This window comes from Ochotona curzoniae, unplaced genomic scaffold (genome assembly GCF_017591425.1).
Source record: "Ochotona curzoniae isolate NIBS_2020 unplaced genomic scaffold, NIBS_Ocur_1.0 scaffold_274, whole genome shotgun sequence".
Taxonomy (NCBI): domain Eukaryota; kingdom Metazoa; phylum Chordata; class Mammalia; order Lagomorpha; family Ochotonidae; genus Ochotona; species Ochotona curzoniae.
The window spans coordinates 2,593,243-2,618,663 of record NW_024467101.1 but is presented as its reverse complement, the minus strand read 5'-3'; the positions used below and the strand labels follow the sequence as shown (position 1 = coordinate 2,618,663).

General features: G+C 44.1%; 1 protein-coding gene across 1 annotated transcript in view; it reads right to left on the bottom strand.

The window, feature by feature from the left end:
• LOC121171848 (contactin-associated protein-like 5) overlaps positions 1-23,011 on the bottom strand; it is a 462,350-nt gene extending 439,339 nt beyond the window's left edge. Inside the window, exons 1-2 of the mRNA XM_041003565.1 lie at positions 22,936-23,011; positions 12,675-12,779 (exon numbers count right to left, since the gene is read on the bottom strand). Coding sequence (XP_040859499.1) covers positions 12,675-12,779; positions 22,936-23,011 — 181 coding nt within the window. The remainder of the gene's footprint in view (positions 1-12,674; positions 12,780-22,935) is intronic.
• Between the last annotated feature and the right edge of the window lie 2,410 nt (positions 23,012-25,421).

The window sequence follows — 25,421 nt, the reverse complement described above, 5'->3', positions numbered from 1 at the left end:
TTGTGATTTTTATCTTCTGTAATGAGCATACCTTTTTGTTAATAAACTGAATGTTTTATGATTCGTTTGTGATGAATTAATGAGTTAATTAACAGATGCAGAAACGTGATAGGTTAGACTGCTGTCCATCGCTGGTATCCCTAACAGACGTTAGTTCATGTACTGCAGCTCCACTCCCAGAACCACAATCCAGATTTACGCTAATGTACCTGCCAAGGTAGCAGAAGATGGCCCAGGTGCCTAGGCCCCTGCCATGCACCTAGGAGACACAAATGAAACCGCTGGCTCCTGGGTTCGAACTGGCCCAGTCCTTGTCATGGCGGCCATTTTGCCATTGAATTAGCAGATAGGCAATTTCTACCTTTCCTCTCTCAAATACGTACAAAACAAATACGTAGAAGAAGTCCATTTAGAAGAAGACTTATTAGAGATGAAATAGCCCCACATGCATATACACGGCACATTCCCACCTGATTTCTTTCTTACTTTTGAAGATTTTTTTTTATTATTGGAAAGTCATATACAGAGAAGAGGAGAGACAGAGAAGATCTTTCGTCCACTGATTCACTCCCCAAATGGCTGCAATGGCTGGAGCTGAGCCGATCTGAAGCCAGGAGCCAGGAGCCTTTTCCAGGTCTCTCACACGGGTGCAGGGTCCCAAGGCTTTGGACCATCCTCAACTGCTTTCCCAGGCCACAAGCAGGGAGTTGGATGGGATGTGGGGCAACCAGGACACAAACCAGAGCCCATATGGGATCCTGGCGTGTTCGAGGTAAAGACTTTAGCCGCTAGGCTATCATGCTGGGCTCCTGCCTAATCCCTTTTAAGCTCACAGCCTGTCCAGTAAAATAGCAACAAACCAAAAATAAACCCCATGAGCAGTGAACTCCCTAGACTCAGCCTGCTCCCCATCTTATATAAGGACCTATAAACCCATAGCATAGTCTTGAAAATGACTGGGACACCAGCTGGAATGACTCATGGCATCTTTATTCATTTCACGGTTGATGCCTCTGGAGGCTAAAGTTCTAGATTTTCTGGGACGAAGCTACCTACTAATGGTAATAAGTGAGGCAAGAGAGGACGTGTTATAAATATTTTCCATTACACAAGGGACAGAAGAGCAGTAAGGACAGCCACCACGTGTTTGGAGCACTGAGGGGGACGTCCACTCCTCCCTTAGGTCCCCAGCATCCGTGCTTAGGGAGATGTGTATCCGAGCAGGGAAGTTGGAGCAGAGAAGCTGCCGAGTGAAGCCTCAGGCATCTTTGTGTTTCTCTTGAGCAGATGCTAAAGCAGAAAATGCTTTGACCTGACACTGAACAGGGCTGCTAGGTAAGGAGGAAGAGTTTGGATCTGAGGCACACCCAGTAATTATGACAGAGACTAATATGTTTCATTGGCTTGGGTTTCCCGAAGATAATTTACATATGTATTTTTAATTGAAGATTTTATTTTATTGGAAAGCTAACTCTACAGAGAAAAGGAGAGACAAAGATCTTCATCACTCGCTTACTTTCCAAATGGCAGCAGTGGCCCAATCAGAAGCCAGGAGTTTCCTCTGGGTCTATCGTGTGCGAGCAGGGACCCAAGGTTTCAGGCCTTTGTCCTCTACATTCCCAGGCTACAATCAGAGAGCTTGGATCAGAAGCACAGCAGTCAGGATACAAGCTGGTGTCCCTATAGGATGCTGGCACTTGAAGATTATTTTTAAAGTCAAGATTGAAGTGCAATGGTCCATCAGCCAAGCTCCCCAGTTAGTGCAAGTGAGGTTCAGGAGCTGAAGTGGAAGGCCAATCCGTGGCACGCTATCAACTCTGACTTCTGTGACAAGACTTAACTCTACCAGCGTCAGATACACCGTAAGGGAATCTCACTGTAGTGGAAGGGAGCCGGTGAGGCTCCCACTGGGCTTCGGTCTGGTTCTGCTGGGGATATTCCCAAGGCTCCCTTGCAGCAGGTGCATACACATCCCAGATGATGCCAGTGCCTCCTAACAACTAGAACTCCGCCCCCTCCAGAGACACGTCCTGGACCAAGAAGAAGCTGCCTTGCCTGGGAACCTATCTCCACATCCCCGCTCCCCACCCTCATCTCATCCCAGGTCTGCTAAAACAAATTCCAATCTGCTAAGACAGATTCCACTGTCTCCAGGCATGCTTGACCGCATTGTGATCTAGAATTTGGAACATCTTGTGTGTCAGAAGGAATCTTGGCACCAGCAGAAACCATACCTTTGCTGCTTTTCCGTGTTTCACCTTGCTTTCTCCACAGGCATCGCCAGAGTTCATGGACAACAGTCACTTCAACTACAAGACCTAGTTGAATCTATCTCAGCTCAGGTTCAATAGAGCCCCCAGTTCAGCTCCTGAGATGTCAGCCCTGTACTGAAGGCATGAGACATAGGAAATACAGGCATTGTCGCCCTTGATGGTGTGTGCTGGACACTCACCCATCTGCCTGATTCACTTGAAAACTGCTCCTTACTCGGTGCTGCTGTGATACGTACTACTAAGTAACCTCTCTTTTTTTTTTAATTTGTTTATTTTTACTGCAAAGTCAGATATACAGAGAGGAGGAGAGGCAGAGAGGGAGATCTTCCATCCGATGATTCATTCCCCAAGTGACCACAATGGCTGGAGCTGCGCCGATCCAAAGCCAGGAGCCAGGAGCTTCTTCCAGGTCTTCCATGCAGGTGCAGGGTCCCAAAGCTTTGGGCTGTCCTCGACTGCTTTCCCAGGCCACAAGCAGGGAGCTGGATGGGAAGTGGAGCTGCCGGGATTAGAACCGGTGCCCTTATGGGATCCTGGCGTGCTGAAGGCGAGGACGTTAGCCGCTAGGCCACTGCGCCGGGCCCAGTAACTTCTGTTTTAAAGGATGAAGCCGTGAAGACTCTGATGCAAAGGCTTTGCCTGATTCACACTGGAGGGTATGGAGTAAAAGCTGGTGTCACCTTGAAGACTTGAAATTCAGTGTCAAGCAAGATGTCCTGAGGTTCTGACACCTGCAAAGCGATGGTTCCTTCACGTACGCACAACGGCACTTCGGCATCTTTAGAAACTTAGGTGCAACAGACATGTCTATAAATCTTGATGCCTTTAGATCGTTCAACACGGTAGTGAATATCTGAATTTAAATGAACCTAAAATACACTTAAATTAAATGTAGAGTTATTATTCAGTCACATCGACCACAGCTGGCACAGTTATACAACAGTTCCCCACAAAATGATTGGGCAGCACTGACCTAGACTTTGTCTTATGTAATTGATGAAGACTCAGCCCTAGTTTAACGTTGTAGATTCGTATTTAGCAATACTCTATGTACAGTGTTTCTAACTCTGTCCACCTGCTGCTCCATCTTAGGACATTTTCAGTGAACTTCAGTGAATTAGTGATTTGTTCTTTTGCTTTGTAAACATTCTGGAGAGAGAGAGAAGGAAAGACAGAGTTATTCCATCCACTGGCGCGTTCCCAAGAAGGCCACAGCAGTTGAGACTAACCCAGGGGCTTCATATGAGTCTCCCATGTGCAGGCATGGTAGCAGGGAGCTGCCCCGAAGGTGAAGCTGCTGGGCCATGAACTGGCATCCATATGAGATACTGGTGTCACAGGCAGCGGAGTTAACCCCGTGTAGTTAACCTACTTCATGATAACATTCACCAGAATGGATTCATTATTCTTTATGCAACTGAAATAGAACTACGGACTTCCAATCATAAGTAAATGAGGAGACACAACAAATCTGATGGCTTTTTACTCTCCCAGGCCCAGGACGATGGCGCAGTGGTTAAGGTCCTCGCCTTGCACACCCAGGATCCTATATGGACGCCGGTTCTAATCCCGGCGGCCCCACTTCCCATCCAGCTCCCTGCCTGTGGCCTGGGAAAGCAGTTGAGGGCGGCCCAAAGCTTTGGGACCCTGCACCTGCATGGAAGACCCGGAAGAAGCTCCTGGCTTCGGATGGGCTCAGCCCCAGCTGTTGTGGCCTCTTGGGGAGTGAATCATCGGATGGAGGATCTTCCTCTGTCTCTCCTCCTCTCTGTGTATCTGCCTTTCCAATAAAATAAAATAAATAAATAAATAAATAAAATAAATCTTTTTTTTTAAAGATTTATTTTTATTATTTTTTCATTGGAAAGGCGGATATACAGAGAGGAGAGACAGAGAGGAAGGTCTTCCGTCCGATGATTCACTCCCCAAGTGAGCGCAACGGGCCGATACTATGCCGATCCGAAGCCAGGAGCCTCTTCCGGGTCTCCCAGCAGTGCAGGTCCAAGTTGCAGGGTCCCAAAGCTTTGGGCCGTCCTCGACTGCTTTCCCAGGCCACAGGCAGGGAGCTGGAAGGGAAGCGGGGCTGCCGGGATTAGAACCGGCGCCCATATGGGATCCCGGGCGTGCAAGGCGAGGACCTTTAACCACTTGCGCCACCGCGCCGGGCCCAATAAATCTTTAAAAAAAAAATTTACTCTCCCAAGATTTTCAAAGAAAAAATGGAAGAAGTAGTATTGAAAGTCCTTTGAAGCTCTCTCTCATATTGTTGATATTACCACTTCATTTTTTTTTTTCTCTCGCAAGAACCCTAGTTTCTGATAAAACACTTTTTGCAATAGTCAATCCCTAAAGGCCAGAGGATCTTGGCAATGTATCCACGTCAATACAGTCATTTCTATATAGTTAACTGTAGGAACAAGTATGCCCTTTAAATCTTTTAAGGTTGGTGGACACAAAGAAGACAAAAAGAGCAAAATCAACACTGTAAGGTGGATGTCCATCTTTTTCCCATCAAAGTCCTCACAACGATTTTCTTGTTTGCAAAAGGAATGATGATCAGTACCGTTTGGGCAGAGGACTCTGGAGAAGCATCCCAGTGTGTTTTTCTGTTAGATCTTTGGTTGACTTTATTTAAAATACTGTTAGAACAAGTGGATGAATTAACCCTCTGGAAAGCAAAGTGCCTGCAAATCCTGAGCTTGCTTGTGGCTTGTCTTCCTTACGATCTTGGTTGTTGACCTGTCTGATTTTGACTGGATTGGACTGCAGCCACCTGTTTGTAGCTCAAGATTGGGGCTTCATCTTCAGGACTGTACTGGTTAAACCTGTGTCACATCTCCTGTTTCAACTCTTCAGGAAATTGCTGCAGGATCTTGATCCCCCTAGTTGACAGTTTCCATTTAAAGCTTTGTTTTTGTCTGTGGCTGGTGTGCCAGCAGTTCTTTGGTATCCATCAAAAAAAACATCTTTGGGCCCGGCGCAGTGGCCTAGCAGCTAAAGTCCTCACCTTGAACGCACCGGGATGCCATAGGGGTACCGGTTCTAATCCCAGCAGCTCCACTTCCCATCCAGCTCCCTGCTTGTGGCCTGGGAAAGCAGTCAAAGACAGCCCAAAGCTTTGGGACCCTGCACCCGTGTAGGAGACCTGGAAGAAATTCCTGGCTCCTGGCTTTGGAGCGGCACAGCATCGGCCGTTGCGCTCACTTGGGGAGTGAATCATCGGACAGAAGATTTTCCTCTCTGTCTTTCCTCTTCTCTGTATATCTGACTTTCAAATAAATAAATAAATCTTAAAAAAAAAAAAAGAACATCTTTGCTCCTCTTTACGTTTTCAGCAAGAACCATGTAAGCTCAGCAAATTGATCCGCCTAGAATGTTGGCAGTGTTTGCGATGCTGATTCTTGGTACTCTTCAACTGCCATGCATGAACTTTAATATTCCTCAGGAGTGATGTGTAAAGTATGGGTCTGTGGACCTCATCTTCAGAATCATCTCACTCCTTGTCGAATGGAGACATCCGTTAGTAAGCTGCTGCCTTCTTGGGAATAATGTATCCATGGATTTTTTTGGGGGGGGAATGCTCTAATGATTTCACCATTCTTCCACCCTAGCTTTACCATAGATATCATGATTGTTTATTGAACAAAATTTCAGCAGAACTCATGTAGCTTTAGAAATTCTTGGCAAATCCTTGCCTTATCATTCCTATCATCTACAAATAAAGTGACAGTAAAAAAAATAAATAAAATAAAATGATTTCAGAATAAGTTATCAGGACCTTATTTTGATGTAAAAAATATCATCTATTTGTAGACTTTAACATCAACTGCATTTCCCATGAATGACTTGAAGACTCCCGTATGTAACCTACAGAAGACAAATTATCAAAGATGAGTGTGTTTTGAGCCTGGTTCAACAGCCTAGTGGCTAATGTCCTAGCCTTGCGTGTGCTGGGATCCTATATGGGCATCAGTTTATATCGTGGCTACTCTACTTCCCATCAAGCTCCCTGTTCGTGGCCTGGGAAAGCAATTGAACAGCCAGAGCCTTAGGATCCTGCACCCACGTGGGAGACGTGGAAGAAGCTCCTGGCTTCTGGATTCAGATCAGCTCAGCTCTGGTGGCCATTTGGGGATTGAACTAGGAAATAGAAGTCCTTTCTCTCTCTCTCTCTATGCTTCTCTCTGTGAAGCTGACTTCCCGATAGAAAATAAATAAATCTTTAAAAGAAAGAATATTTAAGCTGAAGGAGATCCTGCACCCGCACCGGAGACCCAGCAGAAACTCCTGGCTCCTGACCACTTGGGGAGCGAACCAGTGGACAGAAGATCTTTCTCGCTGCCTCTCCTTTTCTCTGTAAATCTGGCTTTCAAATAAGAAGAAATAAATCTAAAAAAAAAAAAGGAAGAAGATGAGTGTGTTCAATTTTGTTATCCCAAAGCTTTCATTTTAGATGTATTCTTATCCGGACACTGTGACAATAGGAAGTTATTCTTCTGGCAGGAATATGAGCAGTATAATCCAAAAAAAAAAAAAAAAAAAAAAGAGAGAGAGAGAAGAAAGAAAAAAGAAAAGAAAATGGCAATAGGACAGGTGGCATGGCTCAAGAGAGACTAAAATTTAAGCTGCACACCATTTCCATACAGTGAAATTAGATGAAACATTTTAGTCAATGACAGGCCACATATAGGACAATGGCCCAATAACGTTACAGTGGAATTAAGTAATTTCGATTTCCAGGAGTACAAAGGTTGTAAACTAATACATTCCTCGCATTCACCGGTTTAAGCAAAGCTGCGATATTAAAGGTTTATAACTATCACAGGTATGCTTGGACACATGCTATAATGCTTGATCATAGTAACAAATGCATACATTACTGCTGGTTATAGCATATAGCACCCCACTGTACTTCAGTAACAATTTGCTGCTGTGGAATATATTCCTTTCACTCTTTCAAAGGTTCCTTGTGAGCTTTGTGCCCTCCGTTCTGCCTACTGCGGCCTCACACACCTCGTGTTTACTGTGTACCTTGATTGTGTCAGGCAGCCACTGTGCAGTGACTATGTAAGTGTGTGTTTAAGTCTACGCTAGAAAGTGTGTCTGATTCCCATCTCAGCAGCACGTATACTAGAACTAGAAGTGTGCAGGAAAAAAATTGGCTCATCGTACACTTTTTAGAACCTATCCCGGTTATTAGGCAATGCACACCTATGTCTTATTTCCTCCTGGATGGGACTTACAGGGTAAGAACTTCAGTAGCTTGCTAGATACTAACCAAATAGCAATCATGGCTAATGCCGCCCTTAGTTTCATCATTTCATTCTTACGCTATGCCGGTTTAAAAGTTAACCACAAGAATGATGAGCTGAAGGAATTCTTGTCTTTTTATAAAGTTCTACGGAGATTTTGTTGGGGAGGCGCTGAGCTGGTGTTTTATTGGGTGACACCAAGAAATGTTCTCAGCTTTGCTGTTGAAAGGGTGCCCGCCCCCAGGAACAACAGGAAAGCTTGAAGTTCATGGCATGCTTTAGCATCTGTGTTGTGCTCTGTGGTGATGATTGAGATCTGTGGAGCATCATATCATTACCGAGCAAGCCAAAGCACCTGTGCGATTTTGCCGCATCCCTCCCCACCCCCCGCCACCTCTCTTTCGCAGTGAGTCTAGTTGAAGAGGGAACCAATACATTGGATTTGTCTTCATTTAAAACAGGTCCCCAAAGCTCCTACTAAAAGGCAGAGGCTATTCCGTTCTGTATCTCTCAGGGTGCGGTGGTAACTAACTGTCCTAGTAAGCGAAGTTTTGGTTAGGGTATTTTGAGATTGAGGTCAAGACAGTTTTGCCACAGGTATATTAAGATGCAGTATAACTTAGGGAATATTGAGGATAGCAAACCACTCTCTCATAAGATTTGAAAATCCAGTCTTTTATAGTGAAGACAGCAACAATTCGTTTTGAAATGCCGATAGTACTTAGGAAACGTGACTATTATACCAAATACATATTTATTCGTATGAGAATCACAGATCAACATGAATAACAACATCAGTACGCATGGACTAAGCAGACTTGGAGTCAAACGCAACACAGATGAGCTGTGTATTTAGCTCCACTTATTTAAGAGGTAAAACACTTAAGTAGGTTAGAGTACTGGTATATGGATAAAAATATACATCTGGAATTTCTAGCATGGTTTCTTACACATTATGATTCAGACACCTTTAATATCCTTCTCACCTGCCCTAGCCTCGAGAAACAGACTGACAACGACTCACTGTTGAAATCAGAAGAATCAGAGACCTGGGAGGCTCCAGGACGGAGCATCTCACATGTGTAAGCACCAAAGTTGTACAAACACAGGTTCTGATACAACGGCTCTGCACCGAAGCCAGATCCTGGGTGATGTTCAAATGGTCCCCTGTGTCCATATCTGGAGTTCTGAGGCGCATCAAAGCAAAAAGCAACAGTCCTTGCCATCAGCCCTGCCTGGGGCAACTAAGGACGGAAGAAGGCAAAAGGTGATCAAGGAGAGATCATTTCTGTGTGTCTCCCTGTCTTAAGCATTAAGTGTTCATAGCATGTCTGGATGAGTCGCTCTGCTCTGACACTGTACTGTGTTAGTGAGCGATATTAGAGTACTGCTTCTTAGGTTGTATCCGTAGACAGCCGATATCATGCTGATTGCATGAGCTCTGATTCCTGCACTGTTTCCAATTTCCAACTCCTCATGGAAGGCCCAATGGCACAGAACTGGAAAAGCCACTTCCCCCAAAGCTGTTTGGTTTCCAAAGGTGTGATGATGTGGGGGATGTGTGGCATTTCTGTGCCAACGGGGAGGCAGGAACTTCAAGCCCCTTGGACCATTCATGAGCTCATGAAGCTGAAGTGCCTTGACAGAACAAATGAAACTTCCCGGGCTACAGCATTATACCAGAAACACACCATCTCAACTTCCACAGTTCACCACTTAAAAAGAAGATGCATTGAGTGAGGGAGAAGAATTAAAATTCCAAGGAGCAAATGGTTAATGTTATTGTCTGCAAATTGCTTGTGAAAGAAAAAAGGATGAAAAATAAAAGAACAAACCACTCTTCCCAGGGGACCAACACTATCTTCTCCTAGTTGCCTTTTAATCATAGGAAGTAATTTAAATCCTTCCCCTCATTTTCCAGAACGTCTAACCCACAGCTCAGCGGCTTCACTCTGTGCCACCAACTCCTATACTTCCTGCTGACGGTAAGTGCTTCGAAGCCCAGCTAAGCTAATACCCAGATCTAAAGCTTTCTTGCCACAAAAAACAATTCGCAGTTGACAAAGACAGATCCCTCTTAAGCCACAATTTTACAGATTGATTTAGCAGCCCAAGTTAATAGCCATCTGACCCCTGGCTTAACGTATTTTGTCATTTTATTTTTTTTTCTCCAAAAGAAATTAGTTCTCTTTCTTTTTCTTTGCTTGTGACGGGAGGGAGACGTAATGGTGTGTGGAGGCAGAAGAATACACATCCTTTGACAAATCCCTTGCGTAGATGAGATAACAGTGTTAGGAGTGGGATCCTTGAGCTTTAGCCATGTGCTTCCTCTCCCCCGTGGGGTGGGTAGCCCTGAACTTGACTGGTACAACAACAGTTCCGTTCAGCAGCTCTTTCTCAGTCTGTGTGTCACCGCTCAGCAAGATGAGCGTCGCTGAAACTCAGTTAAGGATGCTTTTCTCAAGCTTGGAGGGAACTCACCAACCTTGAACTCAGGGGGCCAGACACCGATGAGCAGGACAGTAACCACAAATTGGAACAGAGACATTGCGCCAGTCCACACCTGTCCACGCACAGCAAGGAGCTATCCTGTGGCTAGACCCACAGCTGAGCAGTGACTAGGTCCACGTGGCTTTTTTACAGTCACACAATTTGATGACATTAGCTCAAGCTGCATTGAAGGAAGCCCTAGCACAGGTAATACTAACATGTTGCCAACATTTCTGCATTTCTCCCTGAAATACAAGGTGAATGTGCCAGCTACAGTCCAGTTCTCCAGCAGGCACTGAAAATGATCCCTCAAATATGCAAACCTGATCTCAGTGCGCTGAGGTCTCAAATGCTGCAAGGCAGGCGTTATTGAACTCCTTGCTGATGAAAAACTGAAATTGAGTTCAAGCAAGTGGAATGCTCAGAGAGCTTCTAAATATTACAGTCGGCATTTTACCTCTGCTTTATTAATTCCAAGTTGCTTCTCTTCCTCTACCCCTCTTCGGCCTGTACTAGCGAAAAAAAAAATATTTGATAATGCACTGATTATAAGCATGACGTTTAGACTCAGCTGACTTAATGTTGAAGCCAAGCACTTTCTTTTCCTAGTTATTCAGCACATTTTGCAACTTCTCCATGCTTCAGGGACCTTATCTGAAGGCGAAAGGTGATAATGTTTACGGAAGCACGGTTCTGTGAGTTCAAAGCGCTGCACTAAAGGTGAAAGTCCAATAAAAATGCGGGGGGGGTAAAATATTTAGCAAAAGTGGCACAGAAGCTGGGGCTCATTACGTTGAGCTTCTGCTTGGAAGTCACTTTTCCCAGAGAGTCCCTGGAAGTGAGCCCTGATGGTATTTCTGATCAGTTTCATGCTAATGTGCACTACAGGCGGCAGAGGATAATGGCCCAAACACTGGAGTCCCTGCTCCAGTTTGGAGATCTAGATGGAGACCCCGGATCCCAGTGTCCCTGTAGCCCATTCCTGGCTGTTGTGGACACTTCGCGGGCAATAGCCCACATCAAAGATCTTGCTCTGTTTCTGTGCTTTGCGAATAAGTGCATCAACTTTGAAGGAGATTACTAAGCAACGGGCATGAGAAATACAAAATTGTTATTAATTTCCTGCTGGGTCTTTGATTGGCTCTTTTTCTTTTAAATGACATAATGAAGCAATATTTGCAACCAAACTTGGACACTTGGTTAACTTTTAAACTACTGACTGAATTATCCTGGAAAATATGTGAGATGCAGTACAGCAAACAAGAAAATCTCAAAGAATCACAAATTGATCTTACTATTAAGAGAGATTCATAATTATAAAATAAATTGCCACCCAATTAGCTCAGTCTGTACTTGAAAAATGTAATAGAATAACACAACCACCAATTAGAACTTTTGAGAAATCTACTGATGTGTCTGGATTAATGTACCAATGGGAGGTGTGGTTAAGTGTAATTAGGAAAAACTCTAACTGGTGCATAGATTGTCTGAAATCACATACCATTGTCTCTCAAACTGGAAAAGTGTATTTATAATATTAACCATCCCCTTCAGTGGGGCTCGGATTGCTTGGCTCAGGTCCTGGAGCACACTGGCTAGGTGGGTGCCAGGTTCATGGGCCCCCATGTGTGGGGAATCTGGTGAGGCTTGGGTCACCTGGCCCGAGTCTCCTGGCCTGCCTGTGAAATGGGTGGAGGGTTTGTGATCCTGGGGGTGGGGGATCTGGTGGGACTTGGGTCACTTGGCTCTGGTGTTGGCCTTGACACTTGGGCCTGCCTATGAGTGACAAAGGTGGAGTGGCGGGCACAGTCTATGATGCATGTGGAGAATATGGAAGCCCATTTGGTAGCAGAGGAAGGAGAATAGAACAAATTGGACAACTACCCCAGCAAACAAGGACAGCAACGGAATCTAGATGAATGGAAACCTGAGGTCGTCTATGTCAGCCAATGGACATTGGGAGGGTTGCCTCATCCTTGGATTGGCAAAAGCGATAACATTTCAAAAACTATCCAAACCATTTGGTCAGAACCCTCGGAACATACACACATCAGGACCTTGCGTTGATCCTGGGTGTTTGCTCCCTATTCCTGGGTAGTGGGACATTTGGGAAGCTGGGTGTGGCTTCTTCCTTTATCCCTCCCTTTCCCCAAAAGACAAGAAGAAATAGAAAATTTGGAAACAATGATTTGTAATGATCACAAAGGTCTCTTTAATATATTGGAAAAAGGGTTTGGCAGGGCAGGCATTTTGCCTGGTGTTTGGGACATCCATTAGAATGCCTGTGTCCCACCCAGGGATCTCAGGTCTGACTCCTGCTAACGCACATCCTAAGAGGCAGCAGGTAACGGCTGCATCAAATGTATTCCTCTCACCCGAGGGGAAGCTCTGGATGCAGCTCAATCCTGGAGATTACATACATCTGGGGAGCAAACCAACTGATGTACAAGAACCAGCTGACGAAAATATCTCTTCTCTCTCTTCATCTGTTTGCATTGCTATCCTTCTGCCTTTCATACACATCAATAAATAAGCAGATACTTTTTAAAAATAAGAATTCTGTGTTTTGGAGGGACCAATGGCAATGCTTTGTTTCTTCCACATGCCAATATCTGTACTTCTCAGCAGTTGGCTTAGGGATTTGCATGGCCCTACTTACCAACTCTCCGGTTGAGCTGTGCTGTGCTGGGAGTACCAGTGAGATCTGAGGAACTGGAAAAAGCCATTGGAGAGAGCAGAGTTGCTAAAGGGTCATCGCAGTTGTCTAAAACGCAAAGGGGGAGAAAGAGAGGCCCGCTTGTGTTAGCAATGAAGAGAAGTCACAACATCTACTAGTCTCATTCATTCTCCACCAGATATGAACACGAAGGAGCAAGTGTCATTGCACTTGCTCTTCACAGTGGCCCGAAGGACAGATTCAGTGTCTTTTCACAGATAAGATGAGTCTCAGAAATGCTAACCTGGTTGCCCAAGGTAACAGCACTACAGAACAGCATATCCAGAATTCTTGCCAGGCTTGCTAATTCAAATGAAAAGAGCTACCCATTTCATTCCTTTCCAACTGTGTAAACAAAGCTCTGAATTACTGCCATTGAACTTACTCTAGGAGAAGGGATACTGTTACTGAGGGAGGGACATTGTTTAATCACTCCCCTATCTTCAGTCCCAAGGACTCCCATGATAATTGCGCCTAGCAAATAATAAAGTTTATAATATTGTACTCCTAATTGTATGAAAGGATTTAAAGATGTTACTTATTCTAGTAGCTCATTTCTATTCTACGAAACAAGAGAATAGTACCAGAATGTGTGTAATCGTCAATGTAGGGCCCAGTGCAATGGCGCAGTGGATAAGGTCCTCGCCTTGCATGCCCGGGATCCCATATGGGTGCCGGTTCTAATCCTGACAGCCCCGCTTCCCATCCAGCTCCCTGCCTGTGGCCTGGGAAAGCAGTTGAGGACGGCCCAAAGCTTTGGGACCCTGCACCCGCGTGGGAGACCCAGAAGAGGCTCCTGGCTTTGGATTGGCTCAGCTCCAGCCGTTGCGGCCGCCTGGAGAGTGAATCATTGGACAAAAGATCTTCCTCTCTGTCTCTCCTTCTCTCTGTGTATCCTCCTTTCCAATAAAAATAAAAGAAATCTTTAAAAAAAATCGTCAATGTAGCATTCTTGTCACTAACTACTAACTACTTCCTTAGATGTGATGAGTCCCATAGGCTTCTGTGATGAGGTCTAAATTTGAGGAAGGATGGTAATATGGACAGAGATTCTGGCCATTCTTGACAAAGAAGCAAGAGTGATCCATTTCCAAATGGATGAAATCCTGCACATTTTTTTTTTTTTTGTGCTGGCAATTCAATGTTTTACCTCTTGAAAACTCACCCTGAATTGCTTTGCCATTATGATGGTATGAGGAGGAAGGGATTCTAAGATTCTGTGAGGGCCTGGTGGCGTGGCCTAGTGGCTAAAGTCCTCGCCTTGAACACTCCAAGATCCCATATGGGTGCCAGTTCTGATCCCGGCAGCTCCACTTTGCATCCAGCTCCCTGCCTGTGGCCTGGGAAAGCAGTCGAGGACGGCCCAAAGCCTTGGGACCCTGCACCTGTGTGAGAGACCTGGAGGAGGTTCCTGGTTCCCGGCTTTGGATTGGCGCAGCACCGGCCGTTGCGCTCACTTGGGGAGTGAATCATCAGACGGAAGATCTTCCTCTCTATCTCTCCTCCTCTCTGTATATCGACTTTGTAATAAAAATAAATAAATCTTTAAAAATAATAAGAATAACAAGATTCTGTGAGAGTAGCTGTTAGAATGAAGTCTTCTAGGTGTTCTTTTATACTCTAATAATTAAAAAAAAAAAATTGGTGAATGAGCCTCCTCTCTCTGTCGCTTCTTCATCTGCTCACGTTTTGACAAATAAGAAAGTCACAAGAAGTTACCAGATTGGCACCTACGTGCGACACTTTGCAGATTCCAGGAAAATAAATCAATAATGCTCTGTTAAATGTGAAAACGATGGTTTCATCCATATTCCCCTAGGCCTCAGCCCTCCTCACACGAATCAACTGTGTAAACATCAAGAAGAAAAAAATGCTTAAAAAATTACATTTAAAAAAGAAAAAAGGAAAATGGACTATTTTCAAGTCATCCTTATTTTTTTTACAAACATATTATATTTATATGAAAAGTGTTTGTAAAACACACAGCTATATTTTTTTACAACAGTTTATTTATGAAAAGGTTGTAACAATCAGCTCTAATGACAGGACTCAATCTACACCCAGAATCCATTTAACTATTAGAGGAAAACATAGCAAGCATTTTCTGTGATATAGAAATGGGGAAAGACTTCTTGAAAAAGGCACCAACAGCACACATGGACAAAGCCAAAATAAATAAGTAGGACTACATCAAGCTAAAATGCTCCTCTGGAGCAAAGGAAATCGTCAGCAAAGTGAGGAAGCAACAAACAGAATGGGAGGAAATCATTGGACACTACACAACTGGTAGGGTACTAACGTCCAGAATTGACACAGAGCTTCAGAAATAGGCACCCATATAAGATCCTGGCATGTTCAAGGTGCAGACCCCAGCCACTAGGTCACCATACTCGGCCCTGGCAGGGAAGCGGAGCAGCCGAACATGAACCAGTTTCGATATAGGATCCCAGCGCATGTAAGATGAGGATTTTAGCCACTAGGTTACTGCACAGGAAGGACCCGGATTAAATTCTTTTTTCCTAAGTGTCGTTTTTTAAAAAGTCAACTGAAAAAGTAAAGCTTGTGTTTTCCCCAAAGGCAAATGTTTGAAAAATTATTTTAATGTATTTGACAATCAGGTAACACAGTCAGACCCTCAGTGAAAGAAGAATGGCACATGGGCTGGTGTGGTGGCTTAATGGACTAATCCTCCATGTGCATATGCCAGCATTCTGTATGGACATTGGTTCTTGTCCTGGATGCTCTCTTCCGATTCGGTTCCTTGTTGATGGCCTGGGAAAGCAATGGAGACTGACCCACTTAGGACCGGGCACCCACATGGGTGATTGGAAAGGAGCTCTGTCCACTTGGCTTTGGACTGATTCCAGCTCTAACTGTTGTGGCCATTTGGGGTGGAAGATCTTTCTCTCTGCCTCTCCCTATCTCTGTTAATCTGACTTTCATAAAACAAATGAACAAATCTTAAAAGAAAAACAGGACTACCACTGCAGTCACAACAGTGGCAACCCTGAATTAGGGTGATGGTACAAATGGCAAAATGGAACTCAGCGGCACCTCAGCCCTGACATCAGAGACAAGTGCAAGGACGGCTGGCCACACTCCACAGCAGTGCTCTAAAGGCTTGCTTCTCTACTGGTGCAGGGGGGTGAGGGAGGTAGATGATTTAGACAGAATACAGGCTTAGCATTTGTGTATGTTTCTTGTGTTATCAAGGAGCATCTGATGACTGTTCCGGGATGGATCCCTCAGGAGGACACAGAAGGCTCCGAAGCACACATACAGTCATTGACTATCAGGTCCTCTGGACCTCAGGTCCAGGTCCTCTTTAACCACAGGGGTCGTGATGGTCACTCCTGACATAGAACCTTCTTCACACCACTTTACCCTCCACGGCCCCACATGGGTCTGCCCAGGTGCTTCTGTAATACACGGCCGTTCCCATCACACCCTGACAGCTATGTTGCGTGTCACCGATGATATTTCTGAGTATTACACCCAGTCTTCTCCCCTTAACCTGCACATTATGCAGCTAGCAATTTATTTTTCCAGACATGTATGCTGTTTTGTTACATGATATTTCAAGTCAAGTCAATCATTTAAGTATTGAGATGAAATTATTATCTTTTGATTATAGTAGTCCTGGGTAAAAATATCAGTCACTAAAATGGTTGTGGGGTAGCCGAAATAGAAGGGAGCTCAACATTTCAATTCCATTGATGAGAAAAATTGAAAATTATATATACATGTATATATATATATAGTTTTAATATATATATGTATGGCAGTTTTACAAAGAGAGAGGAAAAGAGAGATTGAGAGAGATAGATAGATAGATAGATAGATAGATAGACAGATAGATAGAGAGAGAGATAGATAGATAGATAGATAGATAGATAGATAGATAGATAGATAGATAATGTACCCACTGGTTCACTTCCCAAAGGACACAAGAACAAGAGCTTGGTGGGTGGAAACCAGGAGCTTCATCTGGGTGCCTCAGATGGATGCAGGGGCCCAAGCAGTTGATTCATTGCTTGCTGCTTTCTGAGGTTCAATAGCAGCGGAGCAGCTGTGACTTGAACCCTTGTGGAATGCCAACAACACAGATGGAGACTTAACCTAGTGGTGCACAACGATGCTGGCCCTTCAAACAAATATTCACAAAGCTCTGTGTTGTGTTTGGCTTTGAAGAGTCACAGGGGACTGGGATCTCCAGGATCCCAAGGAACTCCTAGACCATGAAGGAAATGCAACCAAATGTACAAAATATATGGCATGTGGTTTCACTAGGTTTTTCTCCACCAAGGTCAACACTGAAACCAGAAACTGGCTCCTAGCCCTCCAGACTTCCAGATGAGTCAATCATTGCATTGTTTTGTTTTCTCCAGCTCCATGTACTGCCTTCCTCTGTTAAGCCCCAGCCTTGGTGAAAGCTAAGCTTATGGAGCAGATGGAACACATGACCTTTGTCTTGAATCACAAATGTTGTGCGTGCTCCCAGGTCTTGAAAGTGCCTGCCTTGTAATTCAGTCTGTGTGGTTCAACTTTGGAACTTCGCACATCCATTGAGGACAGCCTATGCTTATGGGAAAAAGTTGGGAGAGGGGTAGAGGATGTCTTTGGAGATGTCTCATCTATAGATCCCGTGCATTTAACAGTGACTTTGGAAAACCCATCTGACCTCTTTCTCTTGTTCCTACAACTCGCAAGAATGGGAAGATATCAAATCAGAGAGGAGGAATGATGGCTCAGGCTCTTGAGAGATAATTAGATCACTCTCATCTCTCTGTAAAATGAATAGCCTGCCTAAATTAAAAGTCAATTAAAAGTAATCTTAGGACACTGTCCTGGTCATGGGCAATTTTGCTAAATTGGCCATTCTAAACTCCAATCTGCATCATGTTTTAGGCATGACATTGATACTTTAAGAAGAGAAGATATGAGCTGGCTTTATTCTTCTTTGTTTTATAACTTAGGGTAGCCAGGAAGAGTGGAAATTATGCAGAGGGCTTGAGCTAGGAGATCCTCATGTTAGATTAATTTCTTTTCTTCACACAATGACTTCAGGTGATTCATTCAAGTGTACTAAACTCTATTTCCATTGTCTGCAGAATAAAAAGCCATCTTTGCAGCATTTATCCATGGAATCCTCTAAAAGAGAGCATGAGAAAAGCTGTTAAAAGCTTGCTGTTTAAAATATAAAGTCCAGCGTGAGAACAGGAAGCAGCATGTGAATGGCTGCTTATTGCTGCTAGCACCGAGCGCCGCCACAATGAACAACTTTACTTCTGCGGATCTTACGTCTCAGCCTCAAACCCTGCCCAAACACTGTGTCCTGGAGAGCTCTTTGGCACTGAAGTCCAACACCCATCCACCTGAACTTCAGGATGACCAAGAGAGGGGATCTTAGTAGGAAAGAAGACGTGCTGAACAAGGAGGATGGCAGGGAAAAGTCCTCTCTCTCTGGGTAGCAAGCGTCGCTGGGAAGGCAGGCTGGGATGCAGCAGCTGCTGCACCTGCTCGCACAGGCCTTCAGGAGCGTTTGGTGTGTTTCAGACACCTACAGCATCTGCTCTCTGGCCGGTTGTGTAAGAACCCCAGGTTCATCATTCAGTCCTGGCAAACATGTATATGTTTGTTCATCTGTGTTTCATGCAGAAGGAAGGAGCAGTGGAGGAATCGGGGTTCATCCAGAGGTGTTTGAGGGGTACGCACGAATAATAAAGGCTCCATCACAGTCACTCCCAACTGACTTAGGCCACATTCATGTCCCTACAAGTCGGTTTCTAAGAACGATGCCAACTTTGCAGCTTTGGTAGGGAGAGATATTTTCAAAATATAGTTTTAACAAGCCTTTTTTTTGTTGTTGTTCTTTTACAAAACAAGTTGCAAAAAAAAATCAGAACAAATTAGAGTATTTATTCAATGCAATGCCTTATGCACATGTGATTTATAGCCCCTTACATTTAAAAGTAGCTTTGGAGAACATAGATTTATTTATATTCTTTTTTTAAAGATTTACTTATGTCATCAACACTTCACTTTACTGCCATTTGTACTGTTGTCTGTGACGGCCCGAAAGCCATTGCCAATGCCATCTTAACTCCATAAACACAAAATGTCATAGCACTGGGTAGGGCCAGTCTCGGGTTTTTTGAGTCACCAGCTGTTCCTAGAGCCTCAGTATTGCTTGTGAAGGACTTAGCCATATACCACAGCCTACCTGAGCCTCTCACTTTACCAGCGAGGGCCCTGAAGATTGGGCCTGGCAAGAACCCCCAGAATGATTCGCCCAGTTAGTGGAGCAGCCTGACGAAGCCAAGGATTGTTTTCTGTTCCCTGCCAAGCCCTATGCTGGAGCTTTCCACCTCTGCATAATGCTGGCGATAGCCAGATGTTTTTATTTATTTTTTTTCATGGCAATATCTTTGATGAATTATTTTTCTGCAGCAATGAACTTTAGTTTCATTTGCTTGTCAACTGAAGAATATTAATAAAGAATGATATATGGCCTTTAAAATAACTTGTATTTCTTTTTCTGAAGGTTTATTTATTTTTTATTGGAAAGGCAGATATACAGAGAGGAGGAGAGGCAGAGAGGAAGATCTTCCGTCTGTTGATTCATTCCCCAAGTGACACAACGGCTGGAGCTGAGCCAATCCAAAACCAGGAGCCTGGAGCTTCATCTGGGTCGCCCATGCAAGTGCAGAATCCCAAGGTTTTGGGCTGTCCTTCACTGCTTTCCCAGGCCACAAGCAGGGAGCTGGATGGGCAGTGGAGCTGCTGCAATTAGAACAGGCATGTATATGGGATCCAGGCATGTGCAAGGCGAGGACCTTAGCTGCTAGGCCACTGCGCTGGGCCCAAGAACTTGTATTTCTCTACTCTTCTTGCCTCCCTTATCTCTTCCTTCAACACTTTTCTACCAACTTTCTGCCTTCATAAGAAGTCAAACAGACAAAAGAAGAAGAAGAAGAAAAGACAAGAAAAGAAAAATAGATAGAAAAAAGGGGCTGGCATCCCATGTCTGAGTACGTAGTTCGTATGTTTGGTTCTTCAATTTGACAGCAGCTTCCTGTTAAAGTGCCTACAAGGACAGCAAATGATGGCTCATGTAACGGGGTCCCTGGCAGCCAGATGAGAGGTTGGCATGGCATTCCAAGTTGCTAGCTTGGGCCTCGCCCAGCACATTTCTTGCTAGAATTTGGAAGCATCAACTAGATGATGAAAAATGGAAAATCTTTCTCTCTCTCTCTCTCGTTCACTTTTGCTCTCACTCTCCTTGTCACTTTGATGCTAAAATAATCCTTTTTAGGGTAAAAGAGGAAAACTAAAAGTACTACATTCACCCTTTTCTCAATATTTGCATGAACGTTTAAACATCTTGCCTGATATTTTCCATCTGAGAACTGGAGATAATTTTTCCTTTAAGGATAGCTATATAGCTACGTACTCAAGGTCCTCTTTCACATTAATAAAAAAGGCAAAAACACAAAAGAGGTTTGCAGGAAATAGGGTATTTGTGCAGCTTCTTGCAAATTCTTGCTGACTCTTGAGGTGATTGTATTTCAAATAACATTTTTTTGTTGCCGGCATATATCTTTATTTATTATTATTAAAATACCAAGAGAATTACAGATGGTACTTAAGTTAACTTGTGCACATGGCCTTAATTACCGCTGTAAATTGTCTATAGATGGGATTTGGAGCTTAAAAGATTCACTTGTATTTAGAGATGAGATAAAATTCCTTTAAACACTGCACGCTTAATGGCCTGCTTTGTGCATGTAGGTAAAGCACGCATTTGTCAAGTGTCTAAAGTGGCGAGTAAAAGTGACAACTCATGCTTTTAGCTTCATTTGTTTTTCACCTTGTTATCTATGATTTCACCCACCAAAAAACAAAAAATAAATACTATGTTGTAGCTATGGAATCTGACCGGAACTTCCTTCTCCTAAAAGAAGAAACCCTAGAGAAGAAATCACTTGATAATGAGCAGATCCTGAAAGAGTGACTCTGCAAAAGAAGAGATGAAAAGGCCAAAACTCTAACCTCAGGTCTGTCTCCAAACTCAAGTACCACTTGATGCGTTTCAAAAGATTGTCATTTATTTATTTATTTGAAAGACAGTGGTCCAAAAACGGAAGTAGAGACACAGGACAAAGAAATCTTCCATCTCCTGGTTTAATCCCAACATGATCTCAGTGGTTGGGGCTGTGCCAAGCTAAAGCCAAAATTCTTGAACTCCATCTGGGTCTCCCTATGTATGCGTGTCTATAATAAAATAGAATTGCGTGTAGTTTAAAGTTCCTTACGTTTTGTGTACTATGACATGCAGCAAATCCTTGACCTGGTGTTTGTGCCTGCACCATGATTGAATTTTCTTACTGTTGCAGATTTCAACTGCCAAAGGGAAGGCTTCTTCGTTATTGGTTTCGCCAACATACTTTAGTTGAGAACCTCCTGTCAACCTTCCTGCTAAGGCTCTAGAGTTTAAGCGATGCCAGGGAGTTGCTCAGAAGTGGCGCAGATGACCACAGGCGACTCAAGGCCCCATGGCATTGCGGGCAACGAAGTCATGATGAGGTGGCAGTAGGCTGCAGGAATGCAGGAGAGGGGCCAGTTCCACCAAGGGATTCTCTCAGGATTTTGAAAGTGTTCCAAGCTTGAAGGACAGATTTGCGGTTACTAACTTTGCTTCCAAGTGGCTTGCTGGGACTGTTGTCATTTAGCGAATAAAGGACAACAACAAGATGGCAACTGCGGAGTGATCTAGATTGGCTGAAGTGATACACATGACACTCGGTGCTTGGGTAAAACCGTGAGAAGAACAACCCCCTTGTTTGCCACGGCCCCTCATTTTCTCCACATGATTAGCACACCATCATGTCTCAGGTAGTGGAACTAGAGCAAGGCATTTATAACTTGAAATGGAGATGGAAGCAAGCAGTCTGATTGGATGGGCCTTTTTTCAAAAAGGGTTGCCACAGCCAGGACTTTCGCTGAGACGGCTGAGCAGAAGCCGGAAGCTTCATCCAGCCTCACCTGAGAGCAGATGAGTGGCAAGGGCCCAAACATGGGGACCGTTCCCCATTGCTTCTCCCAAGCAGGCAGGACGCGGACGAGCAGCGTCTGGCATGTGGCTGTTGCATGTGGTGACACTACCATGTCAGCCCTTGAGGGAAAGTGTTCCTAACCAGAGGACCATAGCAAACATAAAACGAGCAGGTGTTTACCTTACTCATTAAGATACCTGCTAAGGAAGTCCCTGCATCCCTTAGAGGAATACCTGGGTTTGATGCCTGCTTCCAGGTCTGTCTGGGCTACACATTCTTGCTAATGTGGATCCGGGGAGGCAACAGTGATAACTCAGTCATTGGAACCTCGCCACCGCTGTGCAGGTCTGTAGCCTGACTCATTGTGATAGAGTCTGGGGGAGAGATTAATTCAGTGCATGGGATTCTGTCTTTCTCATCCCGCCTCTGATTCTTTGATTGCAAATCAAAATCTTGTTTATTTTTATTTATTTATTTTACCTTTAAAAATCCTCAGATTTGCCTTCGTTCTTCTCTCCTCTCTTTTGCAGTTTGAGTCTACTTCAGGTTTTTAAAATGCTAGATAATAATTTTTGCCAATTTTTCCAGTTGATTTATAACAGTGCTCTTACTCCCATGAACTCATTTTCCCCCCCAAGACCTTTCCATGTGTTTTCTACAAAAAGACATTTTAATGATGTCTTCTTCAAACTTGGTCTGGGGAAGTAGGTTTGTGGAGGTGAGACAACAGAGGAAGCTAGTTTTACATGTTAGGCCCCAGCTAAGCCTGGATGTTATGGGACGGTCAGGGTGAAAAAAAAGTGAGGACCAAAGGCAGAGGTCAGTGGACTTGAACCTGCCACTGGTGTCAGTTTTGATCAGAAAGCTGAGGGGACAATGCTCTTTCGTGCATCACGCTAAGAAGCTACCCATCCAAACAAGGTGAATTGTCAATTCCTTAGGACTACCGATGGTGGTTTGGGATATGGAAACGTCAGAGAAGATGCCAATGTTTATCACAGAGGACAGAGAAGGTAAACCTCACGGACGAATGATATAGAAATTTCTGCAATATGAGAAGTTGGGAGCGATGGCTATACCGCTTTTAGAGAGATTTATGAAAGACCTTCAATAGGGGGCTGCTGTGGTGCAGTAGATTAAGATGGCACCTGAGAAACCGCCATCGATATCAGGGCGCAAGTTCAATTCCTGGCTGCTGCCTTTCTGATCCAGCGCTCTGTTCATGTTCCCGGGTAACCAGCAGAGTTACCACTCTTACAGGAAATCCGGATGGAGCACAGGTGTCCTGGCTTTGGCGTGGAGCGTCCCCAGCTGTCACAACCGTTTGGGGACTAGCAGACAGAAGATGTCGTTAGCTAACTCTTGCTTTCTGTCATTCTCCCCTTCAAGGAAAGACATACATCTTGGAAACAGGAAAGACTGAACAGAAAAATTCCCATTTTAGAAAAATATATTGCCTACTTAAAAAGCTCCCCTACAGTTGCGATGCCTATCCTTCTTCCCTCCATGGCAACACCCCACACCACAACCACAAACACACAAATATACACACTCTCTACCAGGGTACAGAGCTAATCGGCTTCAGAATCTATTACAATTCCCATCAGAGCAAAATGTATGAAAACAGTGGGATGGTATAAGCGTAAGATAGAAACATGAGAAAAATGGAGAAGAGGAAAGTTTTAAAATTAGAAATAGAAATGATACCCAAAGTATTATGCATCAAGTATTAAAATTAGGGCAAGGTGACAGCTGGTGTATTGTGAAGGTTCTGTTCCTGTCAGTTTAGCCGTTATCTGAGTTGGTAGTTTGAGAGATGTGTTTTCCTCAGGAAATTTCTATTTTTTTCTTTATGACAATGGGAACAGACATTCAATAACTATCCTATGCTACCTGCAATCAATCTAAATTATTCTGAAAATTCTGATCACTTGGGAAAACAATATTTTTTTAAAAAGATTCGTTGATTATTATTGCAAAGTCAGATATATAGACAGGAGGAGAGACAAAAAGAAAAATATTCTGTCAGATGATTCACTCCCCAAGTGAGTGCAACGGCCGATGCTATGCCGATCCGAACCCAGGAGTCCAAAACCTCTTCTGAATCTCCCACGCGGGTGCAGGGTCCCAAGGCTTTGGGCTGTCCTCGACTGCTTTCCCAGGCCACAAGCAGGGAGCTGGATGGGAAGTGGGGCTTCTGGGATTAGAACCGGCACCCAAATGGGATCCCGGCAAATTCAAGGCGAGGACTTTAGGCACTAGGTTACTGCCCTGGGCCCCATGAAAACAGTCTTTAAGTACAGCTCAATCATACCCTACACATTAGTAAAACCATCCTCATTGTGCCTAAGTCTCAGCATACTTTTTCTTTTGTTAATATTTATTTATTTGTATTGGAAAGGCAGATATGCAGAGAAAAGGTGATGCAGAAAGAGAGATATTCCAAGAGCCGGAGCTGAGCCAATCTGAAACTTCTTCCAGGTCTCCCATGTGGGTGCAGGGTCCCGAGGCTTTGAGTCATCCTCGACTGCTTTCCCAGGCCACAAGCAGGGACCTGGATGGGAAGTGGAACAGCCAGGATATAATCTGGCACCCATATGGGATCGTGGTACATACAAGGTGAGTATTTAGCCATCAGGCTCTTGTGCCGGGCCCCAGTATAGTGTTTGTGAAAGACACACTGACCTATCTGTTTGCTGATTGCAATTTGAGAAAAATGCCTGATTAGAAAAGATAAGCTTCACCTGAGTCTGTCACCTTGCTGGCGGGGAGTCGATGCTGGCAGTGCATGCTACCCCTGGGAGTGGATGGGTTAGACGTGAGCTGATCATTTCAATAAATATTGACCTTCATTGAGCTTCGTAGATGGGAAAATAATGAGAATCCGGCAATATAAAGATGGGTTCTTCGGATGCATAATCCAGCTTTTTGTGTGTGTGCACGTGGGTGTGTATAACGCAATGTTTATAAAGCAGCTGTACGTTGCAATCTACTTGAAGCTGAATTCAGCTCCTTTTTTGTCCACTCAACGTTTGGGGGAAGTTATTTAGCTTTGGGTCGTGGTTACTATCATCATGGACTACCTTTTAGTAGCAAAAAAGAGAACAGTGATAGAAAATACCTATTCCAGTGATGGTCACATGATGAGATCCGCATCCATGACCTTTATTTCCTATTATTTTCTGCGCTGTAAATCGGAGTTCATCATTTTCAGTTCTAACCGTTGGCTTTGAAAATGACACTTCTTATACACTTTACTGCACCTTTAGAATTTACCAGAATAGGTGGCTTTCAAACTTTAAACTCTTACAGGATCTTAGCACCATTCTGTACCATGATCAGCTTTGTGCATGCAATGCTTTGTTCTTAGGCCAAACACAGTACACTCCCTCAGTGCTCTCATAGTTTTTGCCTTATGTTCAACAAACACTTCGTAAGCACAGTATTCCAGGCATCATCGTACTTGGCACGCAGTCTGGTAAATGTTATGAAAAACTGACAGTGTGAATTTCACATAAAATCCCATGAGATGCAGCAAAGTGTGATGACAGGCCTCGGAAAATGTTAGGATTTTCTGCTCTCACGTAATTGGTCCTCAACATACAGACATAAAAACATAGCTCTTTTGAGGTTT